Source organism: Nematostella vectensis, chromosome 6 (genome assembly GCF_932526225.1).
Source record: "Nematostella vectensis chromosome 6, jaNemVect1.1, whole genome shotgun sequence".
NCBI lineage: Eukaryota > Metazoa > Cnidaria > Anthozoa > Actiniaria > Edwardsiidae > Nematostella > Nematostella vectensis.
The window spans coordinates 9,522,878-9,541,099 of record NC_064039.1 but is presented as its reverse complement, the minus strand read 5'-3'; the positions used below and the strand labels follow the sequence as shown (position 1 = coordinate 9,541,099).

The 18,222-nt window shown below is 38.6% G+C and overlaps 2 protein-coding genes across 3 annotated transcripts; one reads left to right on the top strand and one right to left on the bottom strand.

The window, feature by feature from the left end:
• Positions 1–1,807: 1,807 nt before the first annotated feature.
• On the bottom strand, positions 1,808–5,065 carry LOC5519860 (D(1)-like dopamine receptor). Its single transcript, XM_032364770.2, has one exon. It carries the CDS (start codon positions 3,239–3,241, stop codon positions 2,318–2,320), a length of 924 nt encoding a protein of 307 aa, XP_032220661.1. The 5' UTR covers positions 3,242–5,065; the 3' UTR covers positions 1,808–2,317.
• Positions 5,066–8,446: 3,381 nt separating this feature from the next.
• LOC5519859 (SUMO-conjugating enzyme UBC9-B) lies at positions 8,447–17,834 on the top strand. 2 transcript variants are annotated; one of them, XM_001639689.3, is made up of 7 exons: positions 8,447–8,602; positions 8,990–9,053; positions 12,557–12,576; positions 12,839–12,920; positions 13,182–13,291; positions 13,894–13,973; positions 17,501–17,834. In XM_001639689.3, the coding sequence occupies exons 1-7, from the start codon at positions 8,525–8,527 to the stop codon at positions 17,601–17,603; spliced, it is 537 nt and encodes a 178-aa protein (XP_001639739.1). In that variant the 5' UTR covers positions 8,447–8,524; the 3' UTR covers positions 17,604–17,834. The 2 variants fall into 2 exon arrangements, with proteins under 2 accessions (XP_001639739.1, XP_032220657.1); XM_032364766.2 differs by having other exon boundaries at positions 8,468–8,602; positions 12,839–12,911.
• Positions 17,835–18,222: the final 388 nt, after the last annotated feature.

Sequence of the window (18,222 nt, the reverse complement as noted above, 5' to 3'; positions counted from 1 at the left end):
GCGAACGTGGAATAAACATAATTTTCTTGGCTTTGGTCAATGTATGTATCATTATTTGTTTTAAATAATTTCGGGCCCGTATATATTCAGGAGCTAATAAGGGCGGCGGCGAGGGAAAGAGGTGGTGGTGGTGGTGGTGGTGGTGGGGGGGGGGGGGGGGGGGGGGCGGGGGGTTATGGAGCAGTTCCCTTCCGCCTGGTTACGCCTTTGGTTTCTCTACGCTTATTTCACGCGATAAATTATTTCCCGGATGGTGCAGGATCTCTTCTACGGATTGTGTAGGCTCTCTTTTGGCTTTGCATATTGTTCCCAGTGTGTGGGTTTGTAATGTTCACAATGTGAAATCGCCCGTTTCCTTCACTCACTGCTAATGGTCAACCCACATAAGTTTTATTACGTCCGTTAGGAAATAGCTTCCGATATGTTCAACACGGTTCAGGTTCATTATTCTAAAACGTAGAAAAAAGGCTTTCGTCTTTGGGGTTTGCCTTGAGATCACACAAGAAATATTAGTGGCGCATGTATATTATCGAGTTTAATGTGCCGTGAAATCCATTGCCAGAACATTCCGAGCTTTTAGTTTATCTTGAGAGCAGTTTGACTCTTCTGATAATTCAAGTTCTTCCAATCTTTTGAAATTCAAATTACATTTACGATTGAGTATCTGTCTCATAATACAGTTTCCTTAAAAGCAAATAGATGAATTCCTTTTATAGAGATCAGAACACCAAATGGATAGCATCTTTAACGCACGCATGTTCCTACTATATAGCTCAGAAACATTGTTTCTTCAATAACGTTTCCTTGGGTGATAAATCGCGGAAAAATTAAAGAAATGTGGGCGCGCGCGAAATGTTTCTTCTAACCCTAATGTGAACGCTGCTCTACGTTGCGAGGGAATTCTAATCTCAGGGTCCGTTTTCTTATTTTGTCCTGCTGTGTTGTAATTGAAAGGTGCTGTGTAACGAATGTGATGGCTGCTGTGAGCACTTAGAAAACATCCACGTCGCTGCTTTCCAAGAAAATCCACGTCGCTACTTTCCAAGAGTACTTACAGTAGAGAAAGATGAACCACCCCACTAAACAGACCCCAGAAAGATGGCGAACAATATGCTAACATGGGAAAAACGGAAAAAGAGCGAAATAAAGGACACGATGCAGGCAAGTGCTATACAGAAACGCGATAGCTCGCATGCTATAGCTGTTTGCAATGGCAAAAAGCGTGCTGCAGAAATAGCGGTGCATCCTATAAAGCCTGATATAGTACTTCTAAAGCAACGAAAATCGCTCTATTTGCTTTCCGCTTATCAAAGTGGGTAACCGAGATACCTTTACAAATTAGTATTATGCTCTATCTTCGATTCTTTGAAAAAGTTGATTGAAATTGCATAAAATATTAACCCGACCGTTATTCATACGAAAAAAAAAATTGAAAAAAAGATATATCCTTTTAAAGTAAACCTAAATAATACAAACCACATTAAATAAAATAAAAAAACTGATGAATACCGTAACCACAAACATAAAACTATTTTAAGATTCATACAAAAAATACAGGAAGCAATTAGCTAAAAATACCGAACTCCTATATTTGTAATCTTTAGGTACTGGATCAGTTTGTAAAAGCACTACTTTTTCTTGTGTGGTTAATGTATGATCACAGTTCTGATAAAAACACAAGGCCCGTAATGCACATACATCATTTACAAAACCCTATGGTGTGCTGCTGAGAGCTAGCACCCACATCCTAATAACTCCAAGTAATTTGAATATGAAATGGCACGACCTCAAATATTTCGAGAATGGATCGAGCAGGATTCCATATCTTTATCGTTATAAGTGACTTTATATTGCATTTTGGTATTTTCATTCTAAAACAATGCTATCGAGATAATGTCAATTTTTCTATCATCCTGGTTCCGTGCTTTCTCTTGCCTGATAAGTTTTATTACCTTGATTCTATACGCCTCTAAGGGAAATCAATTATCCTAAGAAAGCTAAACATGTGGCCTCATGGATTGTATAAACAACCAGCATAAACTGAGATGTTTTTACATTCCGACTCTATACACGCTAAGCTACTTTTAAATGTCATTGTTTCTGAGTGATACTTGTCATAGTACACTTATTGAATTGTATTTCTTTTTTGTTTCAACATAGGCGATGACTTTTCCAATATTTAAAGGGCGGTTTCAATGACAAACGCAATATGTTCGTGGTTTTGTCTTTGAAGACAAAAAAATCATATGAGAGGAATAATTGGTTATGATTTTTATTGCAATTTTTACACGGAATAACGATGGAATAACGATAACCCTTAGACTGCAGAGGTAGCCGCCAGTTTTGCATTCGTACTCTCATTTTCGTATCGAAATCCTCCTCCTCCTTTGCACACTAGTATCGTCTTGAGAGCCCTGCGAAAATCTGACTTAAAAAACGCGTAAATTGGCGCGTTGATCATGGAACTGAAATTCAGCGTGTACCAAGCTATGACAGGGAGTGACTCGGGAATGACTTGTGGTACATGCAGCGCATCAGCAGCGTTCATAAACACCAACGGCATCCAGCTTAGCACAAAAATACCTGCAATAACAGCAAACACTTTCGCGACCCGAACCTCACTCGCCATTTTCTTCTTTTCCTTAAAGCTAGGTGCGTACTGATCGCAGAGGCTGATCTTAGCGAGTTTTCGAACCTGTTTTTGGACCTCCCTGAAAATGCGCACATACGCAAATAGAATTAACAAGTAAGGAATGAGGATCCCAATGGCGAGTGTGCAAAACAAGTAGATCGTGTGAGCCATACGGGCTGGATCGGTATCCCAGAACAACGGTAGTAGTCCCACAAATATCGGAACGAGCCATGCCAACACGATTACCTTGTGGAAGATCTTAGCCATGTGGGTGGCGTAGTGGAAAGGTTTGAGCACGGCTAGATATCTGTCGAACGTGCACAGTAACAGATTTGCAATGTTTACCATCAGGATAATGGCAATAAGGTAGCTATTCACAGGTGAGTGTTCCACAAATACATGCAGAGGAACGAGGACTGCGCCGAACAAGATATCTGACACGGCGAGCGAAGCTACGAATCCATTCGTGTAGGTCCGCAGCCTACGGAAACGATAAACGATGTAGCACACGAAAAGATTCTCAGAGACGATCAGTAAGCCGAGAAGAAGAGAAGAAATCACTTCGGAAAGGTCTCTCTCCGGCTCTGTTTGCGATGATTCGTTGGCCATGTTGTGGTAAGAGTTTGTGTTTGGTGGCTGCTGATCCCCGGATAAGTCGATGTGCCGCAGACCAGCGCTTGTTTGATTGAGTTACATGCTAAGAGCTCACGAGTCTAAATACTTCTCGCCCTTGTCGAGCCCCTGTCAGCACCTTGCGTTTCGCTTTCGCACAAATTATCAGCGGAACGATTCAATTCGCTGCTTATTGTTCCGCGGATTGAATACCCGGAAAAGCATGGGTAACAACAAGCAAGTTTTGGCTTCAATCAAATTAAAATCGAATTTCTTATCTCCTGTTTTCGCGACCTCGGTGTCGACCAACGATTTACAGAAGAAATTGCACAATTACGCCTATTACTAGAGCGGTGGCGATAATGCCTTTTTATTGGGTTATTATGGAGGGTGTTTTTCTATTCTTGGTTATGTAGATTAGTCATTCTAGAACTCCCCGCTGAGTAGATGCTACCGAAGTGTGATTATCAAGGAGACACAAACTACAATACAGTGCATTATCACAGATCCGGCTTCCAAATAAAACCTGCTCAATTGCTGATAGTAAAACCATGGCGAAAACGTAGCACTTCTCATTAAAACGCTGCCCAAAGTACTTGCTTGTGGATGGTTAATGGCTTAATGTACAAATTAGTCACGTTTTGTGGTTTCTAACAGGTAAAAAATATCGACAACGGAACGACATGCGCACTTCACCCTCAAAAACATTATCTGTTTTGCAGAAGGTAAACAAATATCCCGTTTAAGTAGTTTTAGTGCAAAGAAAATTACGGGACATCTCGCCTTCTATCAGTAATTATACAAAAGAGAAAAAAAGGGGAGGAGACAGTAATAGGTCGTAAAAAAGCTAGATATTACTGTCAGCTGTTAAGGTGTTGGCTGAAAAGTAATAAAAAAAACTGCAATATAATGGCGATGAAATATTTGAGTAATCTGCCTCTCTCTTTTGGCAGGCCTAAGAATTCGGAAATAATACTCTCAAATTTGTTAGATAATCGTAATGAAATTAGAAATCAAAGAGGATTTCAAGATGGCAATGAAGAGAGCTTAGAGGCTAAAGCGACAACTGAAGTTCATGAGATCCGTAATCGTGTCTTTAGCAGTGCGATGTGACAGCTCACGGAAAAGCACCTGTCTGCATAAACTGTAAACACAAAATTTATCATCTCGCTTTCTGTTCCGATTTTTAGTTAACAAAGTACGTGGCTTTGAATGTTTGCTTTTGCGCGTCGCTTGTTTGCAGTTCGCCGTTTGAAGCTCTTTTGCAATGCGTCGAATACATCACAATAAAAGGCCAGAAGGCATACTTAGAGCACCATGCCGTGCAAGCCGATCTTTACGATAAGTCTGCAAGCCCGAGACAAAGTCACAATAATTTTATGACAGTTCTACATATCTCCTAGTAATTCGCATGACGGGTAATGCATTACCTCCAATCAATCACGCAATATAGTTTTTCAGGGCATGTTACAATTTCTATTCGCTAACCTCTAAAGACTTGCATAATATCTGTGATTGCTTCATATATGCGTCTTAGCGTGAACAAGACCACAACAGACTTGCTAAGATATTTGCCATCGACTTCCAGACACGTTTGGGCAGTGGGCAGGACTTACTAAAGTGTATTGTAAACCATCAGCAGGAGAGTGTTCTGTGAGCTAATATAAATAATACCCACTCACAGATATAGATAGCATGGACTCGGTAAAGTAAAAAGAAAATATATTGTTGTGTGTAGGGGCTGTTAGGTATAGATGACCAAAAAACCAATATGATAAGAACAACATGTCTATAATTACAAACAATTGAGGCACCTTATACGTCTGGATAAATCTATTAGTATTTGATATCTGAGCAAGAAAGAAACCGAGAACGGTAAGCGAGCGAAAATAAATCAAGAGCAGAATAAGATAATATGGAAGAAAGTTCCAAGATGTTTTTCCCAAAAAAGGCCGATTATTAGTCAGGATAACAAAACAATTCTAAGAAAAGGGTATGATGGCATAAAAGGTAACAGATACATTAAAAAGTTTTAAGTTTTTACATCAGGTATACATGCGCGCGCGTGCCACAAAAAAAGGCGAGAAAATTAAATCCATTTGTATGGGTAAAATACTCGACAATAATGAAAAAAGCGGAAAAAGAAAAATAAATATATAAATAAGAAACAATAAGATTTTTTGAAAAGTGCTTCCAAACAAAAAAAAAATGCTTGATCGTTGCTTTTCTGTAATCAAAGTAAAATGGTGTGGTTTCAGATTCTTAAGATTAAAATAAATAATTGTCAACATGTAAACAGATACGCTATTGGATTGCTGCGTATTTTTCAGAATCATATAAAGTAAATCCAATTAAGATTAAAAAATAAAATAGATGTTTATCTTGTGGTGTATATTTAGATGTTAGCTTCAAGATAATTTGCTTCTCAGTGTTGAAACACTATTGGGGTTAGATTTCTATGCCACGTGCGCCTTTCTCATGCAATATCCAACACTCCTACCGCGACAATTTTTCTCTCTTTTATTTAATCCAAAGGATGAAATAGTCTACACGTCGCTGCCACCGCCGATCGCTGCACATGAGAACTAGATGGCTCCTAAAGCACGCGCACATGTATCCATGTAAAAAGGCTCTCCACAATGAGGAGATAATCAAAACACCCGAGTGATCGAGCTCTTGTACTACATCATATAAACTAAAAGATATATTCATTTATGTTATAGTCAGTAAAATATAATTGACGTATTCTTAACTGTTTAAAATCTACTTCGAAGCTCAAAAGATTACTCGGAGAAATTATTTTTTTATATATTACGTATATTCGTGAAGAGTGAGTACACCCTTGAAATTTAAACGACTATTTTTTTTAATCTCACGAAACATCAATGAAGTTTTCGTTGGACACAAGACAAGCGATAGCAAGCAAGTTGACTGACGTAACAAAAGGCATTGGTTCGCTGGCAGCATTAAACGGCTCCAAATATACTCGACAGAAAGGCCAGGTGGCGACACTTCTTTACTTCCCGATAAACGCAGCATCACGAAAAACACAAACATTGCCGTAGTAGGCCCGTATTCTGGGCATGTAAAGCGCCCTTGACCGAGACAATACCGCGGCAATCCGTGGCGGCAGAAAAGGGCCAAGTAAGATTTTTGAGATAATGATTCAATTACTTTTGAACACAATCCGCCGACTAGTGATGACGATTTTCCTCTTGACGCCTTTGTAGTGCGTAACTTCCTATACACGCCAATACACACGTTTGAACTTCTTAACTTATTTATTGCATTATCTTCCTGTTTTGCTTTTTTAAACTCTAGTGTTTGGAGAATGCTGTGCACGTATATCGCCGAGCGTACGGAAAAAAAACAGATCTAGCTTGAAACTATCAATCCTTAGAACAAAGGTCAAAAGCTAACATTTAGCGACCGACATTTATACCTTCAGTCTAGTATCGTAACTCTCATAAACGCCAAAAACTCCCAAAATTTGTTGTTGTTTTTCTTTCTAATTTGATAAATTTGTAGCGAATAAGTGTTTGGAGTATGCTTGGCACGTGAAGTTAATAGCTGACTTTTGTTAGCCAAGGCTCTTCAGCCCTTAGCTACGAATTTTGCAGCCGGCTTCTATTGAAAAAAGTGGAAATATGCCTGTATCGCACGAGAAACCTTTTGAGTCGTTTTTTTTTAATAAGACTCTTCATTATCTTGGCGCCTATTACCTTTATGCCATTTTGTGTTCATTGCGTGGTCTTCCAATTTTACGAAGTTCGTTTATGGTCGGCAACATCACAAAAAAGCTTAATTAATTGGATCTTGTTTTGCGGTACACTGTTTCCCAGATTTTCTTTTTATACTTTAAACGAGCAGAGACAGTGTGAGAAAAACGTACCATTACTATCAACACCAGGTTCAACTGTAAAACATATAGCACTGATAAGACATCCATCGTTGATAAATGGTAGAAAATAGGTTGGACAACTACACCTTTTGCTGTTCATTAACGGGAAAGGGACATTCATTTGTGCCAAAAGTTACATCAATTACGTGTATTGTACGTTCATCAACATCGCACGAAACATCATTTAGCGTGACTCGACTTACAATAACAATTAAATATTCGTGAACATTCATTAGCATCAACGGAGAAACAATAACGCACTTGGGCATTCAATTTAATTGGAACGAACATTCTTTTGCGTGCAATGAAATTTCAATTGCACGTTTGGACAATCAGTAGCGTTTAATGACAATCAGTTATACGAAATAGAAAATTCATTAGTGCTATTAACATAAACAACGACAATCAACAAGCCTTTTCAGACAATCATGTTCATCAAGGTGACATTCATGCCTATGCCTTGGGAGGCATATCCAGGTTAGGATGCCAGAACCTATAAACAATCCATTTGCGCTTCCCGTTTTAGTGATAAATGATTATCCAATTCAAAAGTCTAAAATACAAGTATAGTTAGGGAGCAGGAGGAGAATATTAATTCTCCTGGGAGCAGTCATTATTGGAGGGAAGGGCTACTTTTTTAGGGGTGGTTGATTTTTTAAACTCAGATTCGAGGCAGGGATTTAAATCTTAATCCAGGGTTAAGGGGAGGGCCTTATTTTTTTTAAAGAAATTCTGATCGATTTCAAAGCCTCCTACTAATCTGGAATCTCAAAATTTACTTGGGAGAACTCCAGACCCCATCCAAAAATAAGAACATATATGTGTTGCCTTTTGCTTGCACTTTTACGTGACTTTTGCTTGGCTGGCACTGAAAATCGTTAGCCCCAAGTGTGCAGCTGTGTCCCTCTGCCGCTAGGCAGGCTAAATGCCCTTCCCCCTCTCCCCCAAGGACCCCCTATATCTTACAATGCTCTTTACACACCTACAACATAGCTGTCAACTCTCCTGCATTAAGTGGGAGCCTCAAGATTTTTAACCTTTTTTCAAGCCTAATTTTTCTTGAAAATATCCATACATATATTGTATTCTCTCGCATTAGCTATCTTGGTACTTCTGATACATTCACATGCTACACAATGGGTAGGTTGAAAATAACAATGTTGGGTTTCGTATCAATCCGGATTTTTAGATAAATGTACAATTGAAAAGTAGAAGTGCAGCTAGTAATTAAATTACCTTGTCGAGGGCTCTAGGATATTTGAAGAAATAACAGCAAGCAAAACACAAGAAATTTGAGAAATGCCACATTCAAAACAGCGCGGGTCATGTGCATGCGCTAATGTTCACCACTGCTGTTCAAGATCGCTGGCGCAAATAACATGGCGGCAAAACCGAAAGTCGATCCTATCGAACGGCTAAAGGAAGAACATAAGGCTTGGGGGAAAACACATCCTAGGGTACGTCATTCAAAGTTAGCCGCATAAGAAGCATGATTCTGTTATTTTTCTGTAGATAAACGTCAATCTGCTTGGAAGATTCTTATTGAAACATTGTTTAACTCACTTTACTTGCGTAAACTGTTGCTCTCAAAAAAATATCTTACCCAATAGGCTTATAAAGTAACTTACTGTACACTTAACTTATATGTGTATGGACTGGTTATATCTTGATTAAAGCTATACCTGTAAGGTAGCTTTAATTCAATAATTAGAGAACCCAGAAGTTAAACAGCAAAGATGACAAGTATAAGGAACAGTGCCAAGGAAAGGGGGAATCCCCCCTCCTCTTCATTTATCCTCTACCTTTAGAAGTAAGATACTACCTTATCACATCTGCTTTTCTAGGATTTCATAGCGAATCCCAAAAAACTAGAAAATGGAGAGATAGATTGGCTGACGTGGAAGTGTGGTAAGTAAGAAATGTGTACTAGAAACCTAAAGTTTATTATTTCAGCAGTGGCAGAACTATGTTACCTGTTACCTGTCCTCCTCGTGCCGTGTGGCACATAGGGCCTTCACAGTGCTTTTCCACTTTTCCCTGTCTGCTGCTTTTGACCGCACCTCGTCCCAGTTCCTCCACCCCGCCTCGCCTCTCTCCCTTTCCACAGTCCTTCGCCATGTTGTTTTGGGTCTTCCCTGTTTCCTTCTGCCTTCTGGTGTCCAAGTTAATGCTACGCTGCAGTCATTTTCTCTTCCTTGTCTCAACACGTGTCCGATCATTTTCCATCGCCGTCTCTTCACTTCACTGCTCAATTGATGTACTCCAGCTCTTCTCCGTACCTCTTCATTCGTTACATGGTCTTCCCAACTAATCTTCAATATCCTTCTCAAACACTTCTGTTGGAATACATCTAGCAATTTATCATCTTTCTTGTTCATCTTCCACGTCTCGCAACCGTACAATAAAACCGAAAGTACCAACGGCTTGTAAATCTTTATCTTTGTCCGTCTCATGATCTTCTTTGAGTTCCATATACGTTTCAGCCTTGTGTACACACTCCTTGCTTTTGATGATCTTTTTCTGAGATCTTTCATTCCACCACCCTCTCTGCAACTTTTGCGTAAACTCGCTGACGTCTTCGATTTCTTTTCCATTGATCACAATATTTCCATGCTGTTTGACATTTATCCCTAGCATCTTCGTCTTCTCTAAGTTTATTTTCAATCCCGCTCGCCTAGCCTCACCGTCCAGCCTTGCTGTCTTCTCCTGAATATGATGTTTTGTTGAGGAAAGCAATGCTATGTCCTCCGCAAAGTCTGGATCGTCCAGTTTAGATGTAAATTTCCATCGTATTCCATTTTCTCCTTTTCCAACTGACCTTCGCAATATCCAGTCCATGACCAATAGAAACATAAAGCCCGACATATTGCAGCCTTGCTTTACCCCCGTCTTTATGTTGAACAATTCTCCTGTTTCACCCTGATCTTCGACCGCACACTGGAAATCTTCATAAAACAGCCTCACAATGCGTATAATCTTCTCTGGAACTCCATACTTTTCCATAATTACCCACAAACTCCCACGATGGACTGAATCGAAGGCTTTCTCAAAGTCTATGAAATTAACATACAAAGTTGCTTGCCACTCATTCACTTGCTCTATGATGTTTCTCAGTATAAATACTTGCTCCGTAGTTCCTCTCCCTCTTCTATAGCCAGCCTGCTCTTTTCTCAACTTTTTGTCAACTCCGTTTCGTATCCTGTCAATAACAATTCTTCCAAGTACCTTCCCTACGATGGACAATAAGGTGATTCCTCGTGAGTTCTTACATTATTTTAAATTTCCTTTCTTTGGTAGCTTTATTATAAGCCCTTTCTTCCAGTCATTTGGGATGCTTATGCACTCGCTCGGCCGAGAATTCTGGGTCTGCCTTCAGCAACTCAGCTGTGATATTATCTATGCCCGGCGATTTTCCATTCTTTAGTGTTGTGATTGTATCTTTTACTTCTCCGAAAGTTGGTTCATTGACGGATATTTCCTCTATCAATTCTCCGAATTCAAATTCAACTTCATCCTCACGTTCTATGGGGTTATCTGGTTGCTCTCTATTTAATACTTGCCTAATATGTTGGCTTCGCGCCGCCTATTCAGCTTCTCCTCTAACCATTTCTTTTTGTCTGCCTTCAAACTTCGCTTCACTTCTTTGTCTTTTTCTCTGTACTTTTTCCTCAATTGCCCGTTAACTCTCTCCGATCGTGTACTCAATATTTTCTCATTCATCTGTTGTCTTTCATCTATCAGACTCCATGACTCTCCGCTTATCCATGGTTTGTTCTTCTTCCGTGGCTTACCTAAAACTGTCTCTGCAACTTCCAAGAGTGCCTTTTTCATTATAGTAAAGTCCCTTTCCACTTCTTCCTTTGCATCTACTACTTCTTCCCCTCTCTCTTCTTCGTCCTCTTGCTCCAATGCTTGGAACCGATTCCTTAATTTGATGTTAAATGTGTTCCTCACCTCTTTCTCTGTCAATTTAGATGTATCATATTTCACTCTGATGTTACCCTTCCGTTCTGGATCTTTCCTTAACCTTAGTTTTACAGTTGCACACACCAAGTAGTGATCACTTACTACGTCCGCTGATCTAAAAACCCTTGTGTCTTTTACTGAATTCCTAAACCTCCTATTTACCAAAACATGGTCTATCTGGTTCTTTGTCTTTCCATCTGGTGAAATCCAAGTTGCCTTGTGAATGGTTCTATGTGGGAACAGCGTCCCAGTTATGACAAGTTTGTTAAGGTCGCACAATTCACATAATCTTTCTCCATTGTCATTTCGAACTCCCAATCCATGCTTCCCCATGACTCTTTCATAGTCCCAGTTTTAGTCGCCAACCTTTGCATTCATATCACCAGTGATGATTAACATGTCGTGTTGGTTTCTGCTATCTAGTACCTCCTGCAGCCGTGTATAGAACTCATCTTTTTAATGTTCGTCTGCATCCTCTGTAGGCACGTATATGTGAATGATGGTCAATTGAATGTGCCTGGAGTAGAATCTTGCTTGAATCATTCTCTCGTTCCAAGGAGTCCATTCTATTAAACAAGCCGCCACATTTTTGGACACGAGGATCCCTACTCCCTCTCTATGGATGTTATCTTCCCTTCCAGAATAAACCATCGTCTCGCCATCTCTCAGCTGCATTTTCCCTTGGCCTGTCCAGTGAGTTTCACTGATTCCCATGATGTCGATGTCTCTCTTGCCCATTTCCCTCGCTGCTTGGGCAACATTGCCGCTACTATATAATGTCCTGACATTCCAATTACCTATTCTCATTGCATGTTTTGGGTGGACCAATGGTTTAGTCAGCCCAGGGGCGTCCGGATGGCTTTGGCCTCTGTGCATCATTCAATCTCTTTTCATGAGATGCAGCCACGGTCTTCCCAAGTGAATTTGCTCTGCTTCTGGTTTCTGTGATAAGCTATTTTTTATGGGAGAGGGTTATCAACCCTTTGCCCAACCCCCAACCTGGAGGACCAGTGGATCACTCTTCGTCTGGCCCCTACCTTTCGACCTGTTCGGCATGGGTGGCCCTGCCAGGAGTAAAATACTCCCGCCGACATAGCTCTTAGAGGTCATTGGGACACACAAACACCCTCACCACGATAAGGTGGCGATCCCATCGAGAACTATGGCTGATTTTAACCACTCTTTTCCTTAGGGAAAAACCCTGAAAAAAACCCTTTGAAAAACCCTGAATTTGAAACTGGATAAGACTCTCAAAAGTAGATGTATGGTGATTAATAAATTTACCTGAGGCAAGGCTTGATGATTTATTGAGTGAGTGGCATGTGGAATAGTATTCTGGTTAATTCATTTCTTTGAATATGACCTCACCGATCTGGCAATAATTTGGGACAGTCTTTCCCCTATTAAAACTTTTTGAGTGTTAGCTTTCATTTTTTTTATTTCAGCTATCCCTGGACCAAAGAAGGTGAGAGGAATTTGATAATTGAAATTGATTCTTCGAAATACTTTGAAAATAATGTCACTTTTAGGATGCCCAGAGAATCTTATATTATTTTAGACTACAGAATACCCATGTGGATTTATTTATTTCTTATGAGTTGAAACACACTCAAAATATTGCTTTTGCCATGCTAGTATTTATAGCACTATATAAATGTATTGATTATCAATTAATCAATTTTAAATGTTATTTACCTCCAATTAACTGGCTGTTGGTTTGTGTTTAGACACCATGGGAAGGAGGTCTTTATCCAATCACCCTTGAGTTCCCGCATGACTACCCTCACAGCCCACCAAAATGTAAGTTGGGTAAGAAATTCTTATACAGTATGCATCAAGTGTTTTTGCCTTGACTTCAAAATCAGATTTTTGCCATTTTTTTTTTAGAAATTCTTTGATAGAAAGGGAGGGGGGGGCTTATTTGAAAAGAGGGCTTGAAAGATATGGTGTTGCTTTAGTAGTGTTTGACTGAGGGTAAAGGAGGGAATTGTTTAATGGTGTATGTAATGCTATCTGCTTTATCAGAGCATAAATTGTAAAGAGCTCACTTTATTTCTTGTATATTGTCAGGTGTCTTTGATCCCCCAATTCTCCATCCCAACGTGTTCACATCTGGTACTGTCTGCCTCTCGCTGATTGATAAGAATAAGGACTGGAAGCCCCAAGTCACTGCCCAACAGGTATATTATCCTGAATGCATTTAAAAGAGTCCTTGTCACCGCCATTTTGTCATCTTAGCAAAATGCCAAGTGTCAGAAATTCTAGAAATTATCATTTCATTTCATTATTATTTTCATTGTAACAATTGGGGAAGCTGATGCATTAAGTTTTTGGATTCAATTTTCTAAATGAGACGTTGACTTTTCTCTGTTGGCAGTTGATTTGAGATTTCCTCCAGCAATTTATCTTTCAACAATAGTTGAAAAAAATGACAAAAAGGATGACTGACAAGGGCTTTTTAGAATTTATTATTGAGTCCTAATAAGAAGGCATAAATAGAATAAAGAGAAGTTGCTTTATTTATCAAATAGAATAGAGAAGTTGTTTTATTTATCAAATCAGTTTCAACTATGAATATTTATTGTTCAAACATTCTTGTGTAAACAAAATTTATTATTTTCTGTGTGCTATTTACAGAGAAACACCAACCTTTACAAATTATTACAGACTAGTATACAACCTGCATCCTAGTAAGAAGATTAGAGCAAGCTGAACTACAATATAAGTATTGAAGTGCAACTAATGTATTTTTATGGACAATTTTGTTGCTTGTATGTTTTAGGTTCTAACGGGAATCCAGCTTCTGTTAGCTGATCCCAACTTTCAAGAGCCTGCCCAAGCAGAAGCATTTGTCATATATACGTAAGTCAAGTTTAAATTTAGACCAATTTGTCATAGATACCTATTTCAAAGAAAGTTTGCACTGTTAATATCCATGTGTAATAGCTGGCCCTCATTTGTTAAAAAAAATACATATAATGATACAAACACAGATTAGGAATTGTAGTATTTTTATTGGTAATGTTCTTCAAAACCTGGGTATTCTGTTTTTAGTATGCAGGATACTAACAGGGCAACTTCTCTTTGTGATAGGTGTATGAAAAAATCATGGACAATTAGTCCAAAATAATTACTATTGATTTAAGCCATTGACCCCTGAATTGGCCTTCACCAGCTATGAGAAATACCCACAAAGCCATACCTGTCAACTCTCCCGCATTAGGTGGGAGTCTCAAGTTTTTGGACCCCTTCTCCCGCTCTCCCCCTTTGAGCACCAAATCTCCTGCTTTTTAGCAATTTTTATCGCTTCTGAAAAATTATTACTGGAATACCTGTGGTAGCCCAGTCATAAAATGAAACTGTTTTTTTTTTTTCTTCTCGCAATATGCACATTCTTGTGCAATACCCAAAAATCCTTTGCGATACCTTCTGCATAATTTAAAACTGTGTCATGGCATCTTTGATTTTGAGATTCCAGCTCTCAGATCCATGTCAATTTGTGCAGTTGAAGGCCAGATTTCCAATTTCATTACTGCATATATTACCATAGTCTCAATCTCTATCAAGTAATTGTGCAAAATCATCTCAAGCTGGATTGTTTTCGCTCTATTTACTCGTGTTTCCATTTGTGACCCGATCAAAACCCGAGACACGGGGGGCCCGAGATTAGAATTATCTACTGCCTGCTTTTATTTAGACACATGCAGTTTACTTCAAGACGTAAATAAATGTTCTCTGGACACTCGTGAATGGGCTGGAGGTATTTACCTTTATTACTTAATCTATTTTTAATTGGAAGTATTTTGAAGCTTATTGATGAAAATCGTCTCCTACAAATCGTTATGAATAAATCCCAAAGAAGTGACTACCTTACATCGCATCGCTTGACAAATTTTGTTTTCCTTCTTACTATAAAGTATCTTGATCTCTCTCATTGAATGTCATCATTTTTTCACCATGTAGATTTCAATAAAGTAGAGCATATGAGCAAATTGAGACAAGTTCCGACAAAATATCGAGCAGTTTTCATCAATATTCGTAAAATATTGCATAAGTAACTTAACTAGAAAAGCTTAATCCTGCTGCTTTCGTTTGGTATATTTTCAATAGTCTTCTTCCTCTTCTTCTTCCATATAACCCAATCTCCTTCTATTCAAAGATTCTTATGAGATATTAAAATGTCAACAAAAACGATAATAACAAAAATATATAATAAGTAAAGTTACATAAGTCAATGCAATAATAGTTCGCTTGCTTGACTAGCTGCCCTTGCAGTTAGCTCCGGCAGAAAGTTCCAATCCCTGATGGTCCGCTGGAAGAACAATTTGTTTGTGATCGTTGGTTCTTGAAGGTGGCACTTTGTAGCTTTGGCTATTCATATGCCTGCTAATTTTATCCATCAGCGGGACTGTTGGTAGGCCATCTGTGGCAACAAGGCCACGGTGTATCTTGTAGAACATCAGGAGCCTAGCTCTCTTTCTTCAGATTACAAGTGAGGACCAGCCCAGATAATTGAGCATGTCATGTGTAGTGTAAGATATGTAAAACTATAAAAATTATTTTGGTATTATAATGCTTACTTATTTTTTGGTATTTTCGTTCTTCCTTTAGGTAATTTTTGTTTTCTTCCTAAAATAACTTTATCCCTCGTTGAATGTCATTTTAATTTTTTGCGGGACGTTTTCAATGAAGTCTAGAGCATTGTGTTGTCTTTCTAGTGTGTTAATAATGTATATGCTATAATTTTAAGTCTGGATATTCTATAGCCTTCTTATTTACTTCAAAATAAAAATGTTTAAACGATATGATAGCATAAATAGATATTGTTGTTTACATTCACTTAAATTAAATAATAAATTAAATCTAAATTATATCGTTTATACAATATCGCTCACTTTGGGTGCACATTGAGGGCAGAGAACCAAAAAAAAATGTTTAAGAAATATTTAAAGTCCATATAACTTTTTAGAGTTGATTGATTTGGTCAATTGTGCGCGTTCGCGCGAATAACTCAAATCTGTTATATTGAGGTATTTTGGTCAACCTTCGGAAAAAAGGCCTTGAACTAAAAGGCCCGGGTCCAGTCTTTTGTGACGTAGATGTCACACAAGTAACATGAGAAAATACATGCGTGCGCTAAGCCGGTTCCAGTCTTTTTACTTATTGCTGAAGATCGTTGTGTGGTTACAAGTTTTACCGTCATTTTTATATCTTAACCTGGTAGTCAAATGATTATTTATCTTCAGGAAACAAATCTGCAAAATTTAGCAGATATTTTGTAGTCTATGTATTGTTTTTTTTTTTGCATTGTGCACGTGCGCTGCATTCGCATTAGGAATGGCGACATGCTCACAAGCGCACGCTGTTTTTGAAACCTACAACAAAACGGTATTTCCTTTTTTTGCATATAATTCTCGATTTTAAATTATTCTTCGCTACATTGTGGTTAGCATTGCAATAGAAAACACTTCGCCAATATTTTGTGGTATTGCCGTCTCTGAATTTTAACTGATTTAAAGAAAATACATTGTTTTGGATTTCCCGCCAAAATTTGGAATTATTTAATTGATTCAATCTCCTTTCACGCGGCCAGGAACATTTTCAAAGATCTGTAGAAAATTTAAATTCAATTCCCTTTTTAGAATTTGAAAGTTTATCTATGCTTTCTTTTGGCTAGATCGATAAAAATGAAAGGTTTAAATAAATTTGACAATTTTTATACACATTCTCATTTTTCCTGAATTTTATTCCAGTGCTATCCCTTCTGCGGGGATAGTATTTTTAAGATTTTTACACTGCAAAAGATAGGACAATCAGCCCCATCTACTTAAATAGAGCACACCTCAAGTCCACCCCAACCTCAAGAGATTAAAATGCTTCTTACCTTTCTTGCCCCAATCAGTTTTGTGATATGGCATTTACAATAAAAAACAAGATTATGCATATATTTTTACCATATCCATATATATGGGCAGTAAAATCTTTGACAAACATTTCACAACACAGGGCCCAAACAAATTGCAGATCTTAGGTATCCCAGTCAACCCTGCACGCAGGGTCTAGCTCTATAAAAAAATCGTCATTTTGCCTATTTTCTATTAAAATATTTAAAACAATAATTCCCTTTCGCAGCGCAATTGATCTAACATCCTCGTGAGATCTATAAGTGGATTTGTTTGCGAGAGCTTTCTGTAATGGAAACGCCTGCGAGGTTATACCCACCCCTCCCCGCCAAAAATGGATATACCCCACCCCCCTCCCCCTTAAAAATTCTCAAGCGGATGCAAACCCCCCAAAAATGTAAATGCAAAATAAACAGAATGAGATTAAGATGCTAAGGTATCAGTCTAAGAGATAAACGGTCTTGAAGATATATATTTATATTTCAGGCAGAGTAGACTTGACTATGAGAACAAAGTCAAACAGCTTGCCATGACAATGCAGCCTGAATCAAGCCCCTTCATCCGGGAATTCCTTGGGTCTGTGGCATGATGTCATTGTCACATGACAATCCGTCACCATCCAAAAAGCTGTCCTCTGACCAAGAAGCTTGAGACGCTGTTTGATAAGAGAGGGACGTGACGCAGTTTAAACGTAGCTTCCGCTGAGTTTCTTTAATTGTTTAGAGGGGTTTGATCTGTAGCTACGAAGATACCAGCATACATGTTTTGTTTGTTGAACAAAGTTTGTAAAAATATTGAATAAAGAAATTTTTCATTATCATTACCTTTTTACCCAAAGCATGTCAATATGTCCTGTTTCTAATAATCCTTATTTAAAATTCTAATACAAACTAATAAAGGATGCCATTTTCACAAGTTTTTAACAGAAATGTGCTCCGTATTTTTTGTTGCTGTTCCATGACATTCATCCACTATTGATCGAATTCAAAATAATCAAGATACTTTTTGAGATTCGACAACTCTTGTTCAGCCACAAGTCGGTTATATATGGTCGGCGTCGCGTCTTGAAGAAGACGTGGGAAAGCAAAAGCCAGTAGCGGATCTAGGGGGAGGGTTTAGGGGGTTTAAACCCCCCCTTTGGGCTGCCAGAAAGCGATATGTAACAAAATACCCCCCCACACACACCCTATTTTTAGGTATTTGGCTTG